Source organism: Mchenga conophoros, linkage group LG14, assembly GCF_057382185.1.
Source record: "Mchenga conophoros isolate Kocher_MC1m ecotype Shallow Benthic linkage group LG14, M_conophoros_male_GT1.1, whole genome shotgun sequence".
In the NCBI taxonomy this organism is placed as follows: Eukaryota; Metazoa; Chordata; class Actinopteri; order Cichliformes; family Cichlidae; genus Mchenga; species Mchenga conophoros.
Window position 1 is genome coordinate 24,388,153 of NC_140539.1, and position 13,398 is coordinate 24,401,550.

The 13,398-nt window shown below is 43.2% G+C and overlaps 1 protein-coding gene across 1 annotated transcript; it reads left to right on the forward strand.

Moving 5' to 3' along the window:
- The first annotated feature begins 5,377 nt into the window (after positions 1-5,377).
- On the forward strand, positions 5,378-7,797 carry LOC146559782 (alpha-(1,3)-fucosyltransferase 4-like). Its single transcript, XM_085244841.1, has one exon. It carries the CDS (start codon positions 5,810-5,812, stop codon positions 6,968-6,970), a length of 1,161 nt encoding a protein of 386 aa, XP_085100967.1. The 5' UTR covers positions 5,378-5,809; the 3' UTR covers positions 6,971-7,797.
- The last annotated feature ends 5,601 nt before the right edge of the window (positions 7,798-13,398 follow it).

The window sequence follows — 13,398 nt, forward strand, 5'->3', positions numbered from 1 at the left end:
TGTGGCTTCCCAAATTTGACTTGTTGAGTGTGTTTTGAGGCCTGGCAGTGTGGAAAATCCACGCCTGCATTCACACTTTGGAGGGTTTTGTTGTTTTTTGTTTTTTTCCTTGAACGCTTGGAGCATTTAACAAAAATATTTCATAGCTTTACCCCCCCACCACCCCCACCCTCAATCATTTTCATTTCTTTACAGCCATTGCACTCTAATTGCTTTGACTAAAAATAACATGAGAATTTGCCATAGATAATAACGCCTCTTTCACTGCATTTTTGTGAATACAAAGGTGGGCATTTTTGTGCTTTGAATTCGCTCAGCTTTCAGGCCATTAGTTGATTTGATTTGAAGCTGTTTGTGTCTCCCTCCTCCCAAGAGTATGAATGGTGCTCAGTGCTCAGCTGATATGTAGCCTTAATAGCTTTGCCTTATTTTATACTTCATTTATAGACATAATACAGTGAATTAAAGGCTGGCTTCAGTTTGCTAATCACACCCAGTCACATGCTTTTAATAAAAAATGGACCGAATTGCAGTTAGGAATCAGTCACACGAAGAAATGGATACATCTGCTTTAATTTAATCACTGGGACATAATAGAAGTGTGATTCACATTAAATTGCTCACTAGTCATTTTTAAATACTATTAGCAATTGATCTACAAAAGGAAACAATGAATGCTGTTTAGATGTGCTTATTTTTAAGATAAAACTGCATATGAACGGATAAATCCTGTGTTTAATCCTCTCATTCCTTTCCCTTTGTTAATCAGTGTCTCCTTGTTCTGGCCTCCCTGACTTATGATGCTACCTATCATTAAGCCAAACCAGAAATACAGGTCTGAGATAATCCGTACTAGCTTAGTTGCTTTGCAATGTGTCCATTATGCTGTATTTGTATAGTTATCTCTTCCCATCTCACAAAGAAAACACTGAAAGGAATATGATGCGTGGCTTTCACGCGGCTGGCATTAGTATGAGGAGTAAAACAGAAAGGAAAAGTTACGTGTGCTGATCGATAAAAAACATGGGACATGTACATGCAAGGGACAAATTAAAGCAATAATAACCAAACTTAGTAAGGTGCTGGGTCACAATGTTTCCGAGTCTCTGGGAATCAACTGGAGGGATGAACACCATTCATCCAAAACGGATTCCCTCATTTGGTGTTTTGATGATAGTGGTGGTGGGGAGAGCCGTTTAACACACCAGTGCAAAAGCTCCTGCAGGTGTTCCACCGGGTTGAGATCTGGTGACTGCGAAGGTCACACATTGAATTATTCACATCATTTTCACAATCATCAACCGGTTTTGTGACAAACAACCAGAGTGAGTTTTTATTGATTCGCACTGACCTTTCGTCTAACAGCGAAAAACGATCCAAATTGTGCAAGAAAAATTCCCCCAAAAGTACAAAAGAGCCACTGCTGGTGTACATGAGTCAATTTATACTTGGTTAATGTTGTGAGGAGTTTAACCCAGATTCATGTTTTACTCTAACCAACCTGTAAAATATAGATAAATATAATAACAATAATAAGTCAAATCTAAAAAAGGATCCTAGTTGGACACTCCTGAGTGAAAGTCTTCTGTTTTGACCCAAACACCTAGCTTGACCTCCCCCCTTTGTGGACTGCTTTACACTTTATAGTTTCTCACCTGACTTCTAAAGCCTTGAGTGGCAGAAAGCAAACTTCTCCCCTTCATACAACATCTGTCTTTAAGATTGCTCTTCTGTAATGTTTGAAGGAGCGTCACGGTCATCAGTTGTGTACCATCCACCATGATTTCCAGTGGATCTAAATGCAGATGTCCTTTAAGTCAATGAAGCAAATAACAGTTGAGCGTTGTGACTGAAGCTTCTGCCCCTTCTTTCAAAGGGATCTTTTCCTCCTTCCATTGTGGTAGAAAATGAGAATCCACTGGGCCTGCTCAGCATTTATCTACATGCCACGGAGCATGAGTGGATGTTAATTGCTTAATTGTACCATGCAGTGCACCTGTGTGGAAACATCTGCACTGGCTGTGTCTCTCCACTCATTTATTCAGGGTTTTTCTTTTAGATAGCCTCATTTATTATTGCAGATGTTTTGCTTTGCACGGGATGACTAAATTAGTCAGATATTGTGATTGGAGTGCCTTTGTTTATCCGTGATGCAGTCCATGTTCAGTACAAGAAAAAAGAAACACTGTGGCAGACATGAGGCAAAAAAATAAATCACTCAAAACTCTGGAACAGTGAAATATTTTTAAAATCTTCCTTTCAAAATCAGTCATTACAAATAAGGGACAGTTGTATAAATAGGATAGACCATAAAATAATTAACAATAACCCATGACTAGACTCTTATCTACGCACATAAAAAGCGTTTTCTTATCAGCGAGACCATTAAATGTTGCTGTGGCTAATGGTCACTTATCCAAACAGAACAGAGGTCTTACGCTTTTTATTTACATGAATTGTTCCAAGTGTTGATGCCAAATTGTTGTCAAGGTGTAATGTGCTAATGTAATTTAGCTTTAAAAGAAAAAAAAAAGATCTTTCGCACAAGTCTACAAGCCGTGAACATTACCAGTCAGTTGATTTTGTGCTGTGCTCTTCTCAAACTCCGCATTTCAACACACAGCATCTCCATGAGGATTTGACTGAAGCTTCACTTGGCTCTGGATTACTTTGAAGCAGCAGGGGGTGCACAGTGTAAGTCGGAACAAGTAACAGTCAGAGTTATCAAACTGCCTACAAATGATCGTGTTCCTGCTACAGAGGTTCATGCATGTTTGCCATGAATGACACGAGTTCGGTGGGGTTTTTTTCTCCTTTTCTAACTTGCCTTTTTATTACTCTGTGGTTAAAATTAGAGGGGAGGAAAAACAGCTCAAATTGCTCATGACACGAACAACAGGAGGAACATGTTGTGATTTGGAAATTTAACGTCTAAAAAGCCTCATCAGTACTTCTGGTTAAAGTTTAAATGTATAGAAATAGGCACAGATTCTGTGTCGCTGCCATTATACAACTAGAGCCAGAGCCACGGGCTAAAAGCAGCCTTTCTGTCCTTTAGCTTTCCCACTTTTCTCTGTTTATGTCCCTTTTCCTCCTGCTCATTGACTCTGCCTGTAAGGTGCTTTTAGCGGGCCTTGTGTGGCCGGGTTAGAGATGGATGTGTGGCCCTTGGGAGCCGCAGGCAGAGTGCAACACTGATCATGTCAGACAGGCTGGGGAGGCTGCATAAGATCATCATCACCCAGCAGTGGAGTGAATCGCCGCAGTGGCACTTTCACACAACCTCTGACCTCCGGTGCAACCTCTGAGGTCATGATCAAGGTCAGGGGTCAGCGAGGGCCTCAGCGATCGTGGCGTCCGCAGGCCCCGCCTGGCTCTTCTTCTCCTTGTTTGTGTTCTCTCCTTCATTTTTCTCCTCTCACTTTTCTCTTCCCCTCATCTTCTATCTGTTTCTTTATCGCTCACGCTCTCTGTTCGCCCCGGCGGGACCAATTGAGACATCCAATCCCCTGGGAGTGTGAAAAGGAGAGCAAGAGAAAATCAATAGGGAAGATGAGTGAAGACCTGGAGGTCCCATCAAAAACTGAATGCTTCTCTGTGTGCTGGCATGATTCACACATCCACAAAAACACATACAGATACACAGCGGTATTGCTTTTGAGAGACAGGAAGGCAGCAGTAAACAGCAGTCTGGAAATCGTAGCAAACAACTGGATGGGTCTGCAAAACATCCAGTTTGATGGCTTCCCAGGTCAAAACAGAGTGACATGAAGAGCTCTTCTGTCTGTTTTGTGTGTGTGTGTTTTTCTGTCCTTTTATCTAGATTGCATACATGTGCCCACAAGTCTGTTGTTGGAGAGATGTTTGAACCAAGAAAGACGCAATATCGATCTCTCCAGAGAGATTCAAGGTCTGCAACAACAAGTGAAAGAGCACGATGTCACATAAGTTCTCTTCCAGCAGGCGAGACGACACAAACATAAATGCCAGGCTTTGTGTGTATCGTCGTGGCTGTAATCTGAGCTGTGCAAAATGTCACCATATCACCAATCAGCTCGACTTTAATTATAGTACATTTACAGACACATTTGCATGGCTTTGTGCTGCATAAAAGGCTTAAAATAAATAAAACTGAACCAATAAAAGGAAAAAGCAAACTCATCCCTATGTGTCATTTTCTGCACTCAAGAGCCTCTGCTATTTTGGAGAAGAAGCACACATGTTTATAATGTTAAACCTCACTACTTGTCTACATAACTTATGTCTGGGTAGATTTCTTCCCAACACAAGATAACCCCAGGCAGGACATTAAATGATTGGCTGAAAATAGAACTGTTCAGATGAAAGGGAGAATAAATAATGCACAGAGAATACAAAACCTCTTATGGGGATAACTAGTCGTGCATGCACATGCACACATTTCTTCCATGGTGAAGAAAAGTGAATGGATGTAACAGGAAGGAGGAGGACCCAGCGGAGACACACATGCTTCTTGCTTCATCTCCTCCCACTCCTCGTCTGCCATTTTTTTCCGCTCACATTCAGACTTCATGACATACTCTGTGTCTGTGGGGAGGAATAACATCGTCCCAGTCACGGCGTGTTTTTCCTGCCCACCAGAGCTCAGACACAACACACAGTGCACGGTTTCCATCCCTGCTGCCTCATCATTTTTTATGAGTTTTGATCAGAATGGATTCATATGATGACAACAGCCTGGACAGTTGATCCCTTTACAGGGAGAGTAATACGCCATTGTGTTAACAACTTTTTTTTTTAAAAATTTGAAATCACCAAATGAAAACAGTGAGTCACGTCGTAGTTAGAGGGTGTTGCAATGTTGGGTTATATCTAATAAATAAAACATTCAAGACAAACCTTTTCAAAGCACCGCTGCTGCATGACTAATTTGCAGCTGGGATGTTTATTCATTGGCGAAATTAGACATGCACGTTTTGAGGAAGATCCTTAATGTCACTACACACACAGCAAACGGCACAGGACGGCGCACGGGCAAGCTTTGCGCTTGTGTAGGGAGACACCAAGTGGTCAGTGACAAGTGTAGCGTCTCACAAGAGGCCGTGTCAAGTTTTCAGGGGCCAAAGAACTGCTGCTGACAAGAGCTGTCATCCTTTAAAATGCGAGGGATTGTTTACACGACTTAATAATCATAAACAGTAGTTCAGGGGTTAGAGCCATGCAATAGTGTTCAGTGTTACACTTTCTGCACGCTCGATTTAAACCTCAGTCTTACCTTGTTTGGATTATACTCGCAAACTGACTCACGAGCCGATTTCTAAAGGGCCTTCTAATTAAAAAACATTTGCTTGTTTTATGAGCGGATCGCCGCGCCCTGGGTCAAGATGTTTACGCTAAAAGTGCCCGAAAAGTCCTCCGACAGTCAACAGGCCTCACAAAGGCCCCATTCAGCTGTAACTGGAACCTACGCTGCCACGTCAAGTATATCCTACAGCACAGGGACAAACTTTTGCATGAGCCATGACGGTAGTTTGAAGTTTCTCGACGAGTCGGACAGGTGAGACAACAATGAGGCAACAATAGAAGGAGTATTTTGGAGCTGTGGGACGCCATTAGCTTTATTGGCTTAACTGTACCTTGCTCTCTTTATCGCACCTGAAACTACAATGACTTTAAAAGTAGAGCACACTGGGTGTGACTGCACGACTGTAATGGACTCCGGTGTTTAACCTACTTTCGCCGAAAAGCCTCAAATGGCTGTGCGGATGTCTCAAAGACGCAAACTGATATTACAGCAGTTTTGGGGGAATCCGCAGGGTGAAGGGCGTCGATGGGAATTGGGGATCTCTGGAGACCAGAGGGCCGCCCCTCAATTGCAGCTCACGGAGCAGACAGGCGCTCAGGGTTATTCCGGCGGAAAAACCGCTGCGTGTGTGTTCTCACAGGGGTCTGCTCCTCTGTGTGCGTGGCCACCGTGGTTTTCCTGTTACTCGTGGGAGTCTGCCTGCTCTACCTGCCGGATGCATTAGCGCCTGACCCGCTGGTTTCTCTCAGCCCGGTGACGCTGCTGATTTGGACGCATCCATTCGGTCAGTATCGAGAACTTCCGGACTGCCTCGAGCTGTTTCAGATAGACGGCTGCACGCTCACGGACGACGAGCTCAGGTACCCACAGGCTGACGCCGTGATAATTCACCACCGGGAGATTGCCACTGGCTACGCCGATCTCCCACCAGAACCGCGGCCACCTGCGCAAAAGTGGATATGGATGAACTTCGAGTCTCCCACGCACACGCGTGGACTCTGGCGTTTAGGGGGTGTTTTTAACCTCACGATGAGCTACCGGACAGACTCGGACATTTTCCTCCCCTATGGGTATCTGGTCCCCCTCGCGCGCACAGAGAGGGCTCTCCAGAAGAGCTTTGCGCTGCCGCTTCGCGGATCTTACAGCTCCAAACTCCTGCGGTCACGCTTCGTGGCCTGGGTCATCAGCAACTGGTCGGAGTCCCAGGCGCGCGTGACCTTCTACTACCAGCTGCGCCAATACATCCAGATCGATGTGTTCGGGCGCGCGGGCTCGCCGTTACCGACAGGCAGCGTGGTGCCGCTCGCCAAGCGGTACCTGTTCTACCTGGCGCTGGAGAACTCCCAGCACACCGACTACATCACGGAGAAGCTGTGGAACGCCGTGCTGGCCGGTGCAGTCCCCGTGGTGCTGGGTCCGTCCAGGCAGAACTATGAGCGTTTCCTGCCCCCCGAGGCCTTCATCCACGTGGACGACTTCCCCTCAGTGGAAGAGCTGGCCCAATACCTGCTGATGCTGAGGCGGAGCCCAGCTCAGATGAGACGGCACCTGGACTGGAGGAGGGGCTACGGCGTACGCCAGCCGACCTTCTTCAACGAGCACTTCTGCACGGCCTGCAGGGCGGTCAGGAAGACCAGAGGCAGGACTAATGTAGTCACAGACCTGACACGTTGGTTCCACTCGTGAAAACATGCATCAGACCTCAGCACCTGTTTGAAATGACGGCAAAGCCGAGAGATAAGACCGTGAGAGGGGAAAGATTTACTAACCACATGCTGCTTCCAGAGTTTACAAATCAAATCTTTTTATCATCAGTGAAAGAGTATATTTAATTAAGGTGATTTATTAAATAGTGTAATAACTTAAATACATTTATGATCATTGATCTTATCTGAGTGAATTCTTCTAGAAGTTATTTTTTATCTTAATTTATTTATTTATTTTAACTGACTCCCATCTAGCCAGTAAGAGTCCTTCTGATAAAACAGTTGGAGTAGAGTTAACCTTCTGCACCAGGGCTTAACAACACAACATCTGTAATTTAGACCAGCGGTGTCAAACATAGGGCCTGGGGGCCAGAATCGGCCTGCAAAGACTCCAATACGCTCATCTGGACACCTTTAGAAAATCTGAAGGAGTGCATAGTATTTGAACTTATAATTGTATTTTCATAAGTTTTACAGCTTTTCCAATTGATAAGGTGCTTTTTAAAAAAAATGTGAATTCATAAAAATGTTATATTTTGTAATTACAGGAGAGTCAGTGCAATAAACAACCAGAACTTTTTATGTAATGTAGTTTCACTGTTCTGGCTCACTTAAGATTAAATCGGGTTGTATGTGGCCCACAGTGTAAAATTAATTTGACTTGGCTGCTTGGCAAAATTAAAGTGTGTGACAAAGAAGAAAGACCACAGTCTTCAGATAATATTATTTTATTTTTATTTTTTTAAAGTGACCAAATGTTCATGTGTGACTGTGACTATATATTAAAAATATCTGAGTGCCTGCTAATTTTGTTCAGGTTTCACACCTCTGTGACGCAGCTTTTACCTGATAGTGAGATGGGAAAAGAAAACATGAGGAAGAACAAACAAATATGCTAGTGCAGGAAATAAGCTTTCCGAGAAAGGGCACACATGTTTACCTGCAACTTCCTCAAGGTGACTCAGAAAGAATGCCACATGTCCCCACCACAGCCTGCTCTTTGTGTCTGCACATCACTAATCACTTTATTGCAGCGCTGTTCCTGCTCTGAGTCATTTTTAAAGGTGTCATTAGACCCCAAACCTAATACTGTTCAAACCTGAGGCGCTGGGGTTTTGCATTTTTCATTTAAGATTGCATAATAAGCACACGCGCACGCTCGTTTTGCTGATATTTTTACTATCTGTTATATATTGTTGTGGCTTCGGCTGTGGCAGTAATGCAGAAAACGAGAAAAAAAACAAGGGAGGAGGTGAACACATGTGCATCAGCAGTCACTTGATAGGACTGCTGATGATGTGATGCAGATCATTTAAATTTACACCTCTGCATTGGGGCCGTGGCACAGAATTAACACTTCCCACTGTCAAATGAGACATTTCCTACAGGCGTCAAATAATGTTGTTCCCCATAATGAGCTGATGCCTCAACAGCTGGTGAAACCACTCACGTCTATCAGCAATAATGGTTTCAGATGGCCAGAACAGCCAGAGCCCTTATCCCTGTCTTAATCCCATTCATGCGAGCATATCTGGTTACTGTTAGTACTGGTTACCATCTTTGCTTTCAAATATAGATCCATTAATCTATACCTCTCCACTGTGGACAGAACAGGTGCTAGACAGCTGACATATGGACACACAGAAAGCAGACTTCTCTTAATGTGCATTAAAAAGCGCATCTGATCACTGAGAAGACTACAAAAGGAGCTACACAGCGGTAACACCCTGAACAGGATATCTGACATGCTTATTATACATATTTCCCTGCAAACACTGTGATGCTTAGCAACTTTTATTTATGTGTCTCATGCTCGTTTAATTAAAATTTGTGATTGTGTTTACACAGTAATCAATATGACTGTCACGATGCTTCTTGTTAAGCATTAAATCTTACAAATTAAGAAAAAAATATATGCAGAAATACAATCAACTGCATGATCGTTTATAAACGATCTCCAATCTCTGTGATGTTTATGCTGACTGACACAGGTTGCCACCCAAGCTGTTTTCACTTAACCGAACCACAGCAGATCTGGTATCTCAGTGGGCATGTGTTACAGGCACCAACAAGAGGCTTAAAAAGAAGGAGACTTGAGTTCTGAGTAGAAACAGATCCAGGAGTTCAATGAGGTTAGAGTACAGATGCCAGTGTGTGTGTGTTTGTTTGTTTGTGCGTGTGTGTGTGCACGCTAATAGGGCTCACTCCCTTTTGCTCTGTGAAGCTGAACTGCCTCTTCTGGCAGTTTGCATCCTCTGCTAGCAGGCTTTCACAAATATGGACCAGAGCTTAGTCAATATCATACATAAGAGATGCCAAAGAGCTTCTTCTTTGGCTCTATTTTTAAACAATTTCTTGAAATGCAGACGATAGATGAAAATGTGAGTTTAAGTTTAAAAAAAAAGTCTGTTATTAACTGTTGATCAGCTTGAATTAAAATAAAAACATCAAATTTTATCACCTCTTTTTAAAAATCTATTTGTGTTTTCAAAATGTGTTTATATTTGCATTTACCGGTAGATGTTCTATATTTGTGAACCATATGTCCACAAAGTGGATACAAACCAAAGAATTTATTTCTTCCACATATAATAATAACTTAAAGCTAGTCAGATATTAATATTTTAAGTCATAGTCATTCATATTTAAAGATCACAGACTAGGTTGATTTTAAAAGTATCCTTAATGTTTTTTATGGGTTAAAAAAATAGTTACCTGAATGCACTCACAGAAAGGATTCTGGTGTGTGCTGCAAAGTCCAGATTTGTTAGCATCAAAACATTACGTTTTAGCAGGGTGACACAAAAAGTATCATCTCAAGGTGAGTCAGTGCAGTGTGCATGGACGTCTTTGAAATGAACAGTCCCTGCTCGCAGCGTTACGTGTGTTTTGTCAGAAACTGACCCCGAGCAGACGATTCTCAGTGCCTTCGAGGTCTTTGACCCAGAAGGAGCAGTAGTTCCTCAGGATGGGCGGAAAAGAGCGACTGTGAGATATTATTCACAGTTTTTACAGCAGAGACTCGGTGACCCTTCACAGGAATTCATCACACAGATAACAACGAATTAGACCAATAAAGGAGGCGTTTCATGATGATGCAAAGCTCAGCCGAATGTAAAGTCAGAGAGATTGAAACAGTGATTCTTGTTCCTCGTTGCTCCCCTGCAGCACGAAATAACACCTCATGTCACGGGCTGACAAGTTTACAGAGGATGAGGTGAGTCGTTGCTTGGCAACAAGGTGAAATATCGGATGTATCAATATGAGATACAAGTGGTCGAGATACTTTTGAACAACTATAAAGTGAGCCTTGATGAATACTCGGAATAAAAGGCAATTTGATTATTTAAAGCCCTTAAATACCCGCTGCAGCTTATTACAAAGATCCTTCACGGCTCCTTCTTCAGTAACAGTGCCATTCATAACCTACATGGCCCCTGGCTAGAGACACAGTAATCTCATTTGTGCAGCAACAGATGTTTCTCTTAAAAACATCCGTTGACTGGGGAGTGAAAACTATGCCTCTCATTCTCTCGGGAGGGTTCAAAGAGACCAGTATAATCACTATGAAATTTGTCACATTTGTACTGGTTTAAAGAGATATGCAGACTTACTGCAGACTCGCTATGTTGTAAAACAGCAAAAGCTCTCCTTCTCTGTCCCTCTCACACAGCCTGCACATATTTTATAAGGAAGCTTTCATGTTCTGTTTATCAAAACACTGCGAAGGGGGGAGGTAAGGGGGCCAAGAAAATGCATATGAAACAACAAAACCCCTCGACAAATAAACAGCACAGTGTTCCCATGGCAGCGCGTTGCATTAATCTGAAGGCTGGTTTCCCATGGCTGTGTCTCACTGCCCCATAGACCTCCACTCTGTCTCACTGATGGCTCCTGTGATTGCAATCATCCATCTTACTGTCAAAAGCAAAAAAAAAAAAAAAGAAGGGCAAGAAAGGGGAAATCGCACACACCATCTCGCTCTCGCTCCCTTGTGTCCAGCAAACAAGGCACCCCAATGTGAGCAGAGCCGACACATGGACCACAGGCCCTCTGCATTGTGTGTGTGCCCGGGCTTGTATGATTAACAGCGAGAACATGTGTGGGTGTGCATCTTTGGTTGTCTGTGCCTGCACTATACTGCATGATCAGTCACTGGAGTGTACACGGGGGGGAAGCGGTGGACATGTCTGATCTTGCAGCTGATCAAAAGCACCAGAGACTTGTTCCCTTGTGGTCGTGCGAGCGGGCCCTCATATCAACACGTCTCTGTTCAGTAGACAGGAAAAACAAGAGGAGAGAGACAGACAGACAGAGGAGGAGGAGGAGGGGTACTTGAAGAGAGAGACAGAAACAGGCAGGCATAGCAAAGATGAAAGGATGCATAAAGAGGCCAGAGTGGAGTATGACAATGATACATAACCGCACTTATCTCTCTGTTCTGATGAGCTAATTGAAAGGCAAAAGTCAGCTCTGTTTGTGTCTGTAGATTTAACAGCGTGCGTGATCCTTCGATGCAAACCTGACAGCAACTGTCTGTAAAACGCTAAATGTGGAGAAAGAAGAAAACTCTGATGTCTATAAACTTCCCCTCGGGATGCGGCTGGTTACCTTAACTACAAGACCTTGTGTTGTGTGATCACCCACAGAGAAGACAAAGAGCAGGAGCGAGAGGAAGAAGGGGGAAAAAAGGAGGACAAAGGGCGGAGGAAGATGAGGAGGTGGAGCTTCTGTGAAGCTTCTGCTTGTAAATTGTCTGGCCACGCTGTGAAGTTGTGGTGTGAGAATGTAATTATGTGCAATAAAGTGGTGATCCTATGAAATGAATCCCTTTGTTGTTTGCAACTTTAATCTCACTCCAGTATAACCAACGCAGCGACGTTTCTGCTGAGCCCAGCGTTTTGCAAACGGAACAACAAAGCCCACCTGAACACGATTTAGTGTAAAAGATAAAGAGACGTGCACAAACACACCAGAACAGATGTATTTAAAAGGTAGACTCAACACTCTAAAACATATGGTTACTTATGACACCGAAGACAAACAGATCGGCCTATTGTCGTGATTAACGACTAGATCAAAACTTGGATCTTGTCGTAAACTCGCTTCCTTGCCAAAAGTCGTAGAATGAGATAAAACACATTCTCATGTCTGAACAATAATAGACTGTATATAAAGATGGACACAAGATAGTAGGTTTGATTGGTTTGTGAAGTCCCATTTTAAGGCCTTGACTCAAAGTTTGTATTAGTTGCCTGGTTGGCTAATGCTAGCAAGCTTGTTTAGCTAGGTTTACTGCAATGATGCATCACATGACACAGGTCCCTGCTAATTAATGTCAATTAGTAATGCACAGATTCTTATAAAAAGTACAATTTTATTCACAAAAACTGGATCACAAATTTGTTGGATACTCTGTACTTAATAATGTGAAATAATGTTTGGATTAAAAATCCTACAGAAAAGATCAACACCACAAGCACAGCTCAGAGGTCCAATTCTACAAGTAGTTGGGACCAATATCCTCCTGTCATTCAAAGCAGCTAAAGCTCCTAATAATGCAAACTTTAAGGCTTAATAAAGAGTTATGACCTTGTAAAGTTGTTATGAAAGGAGAAGTTTTTCTGTGAGCTTGCTTATGGTCGCCTTTGCAAACGGAGTGAGCCATGAGCCACAGTTTGGTGTCATTTCAGCTTGTCCTCCATCGCTCAGCTTTCTGTAACCTGGTGCAAGCTGCAGTGTAAAATCCTGCTGCCCTTCACTGCCATTTCAGTGATATTGCAGTGCTTAAGAGGGCAACTCCACAACAGCTTGAAAAGGTGAAACTTTCTGGAGAAAAATCCTCTGCAGTTTCTTTGTGTCCTGGTTTGATTTCTTCTTCTCCCATAGAGATGTCTCACGTCACATCATCTGCACAATTCTTGAGAGTTGCCCATCATTTTGGATGTGATACAACCAACAATCAACAGGAAAAAAATGTATGGATGCTGCCAGTTGCTTCCAGACAAAGCTGGTTGTGGGGCTTATTACTGCGCGGTTGCTAGCAGCCACCTCTAGTTTGGATGGAAGACATCGACTTGTCTGCAAAGCAGTACTGACTACTTGCCAAGAGGTAGTAAAAAGCTGTGCCTCAGCACTTTCACTAAAGCTCAGAGAGCAGCTGGCAATTGCAAATTACAGGTAACTGTGTCAGTCTGCTAGAAACCAAGGAGGCTTCTACCAAGTGGTTGGAGAATGCACAGTTTACTGGTCTCTCTCTGTAACTGGGACGTTAGCAATTGATTGGTACCACTCACCAACTGGTAGCTTATCCCTCCACTGTCACCATGATCGTCATGTCTCTAAAAGGGCTAATAAATTAATGTCATGGTTGCGTGTGCGTAAAACCTCAACATCATCGCTGTTTGT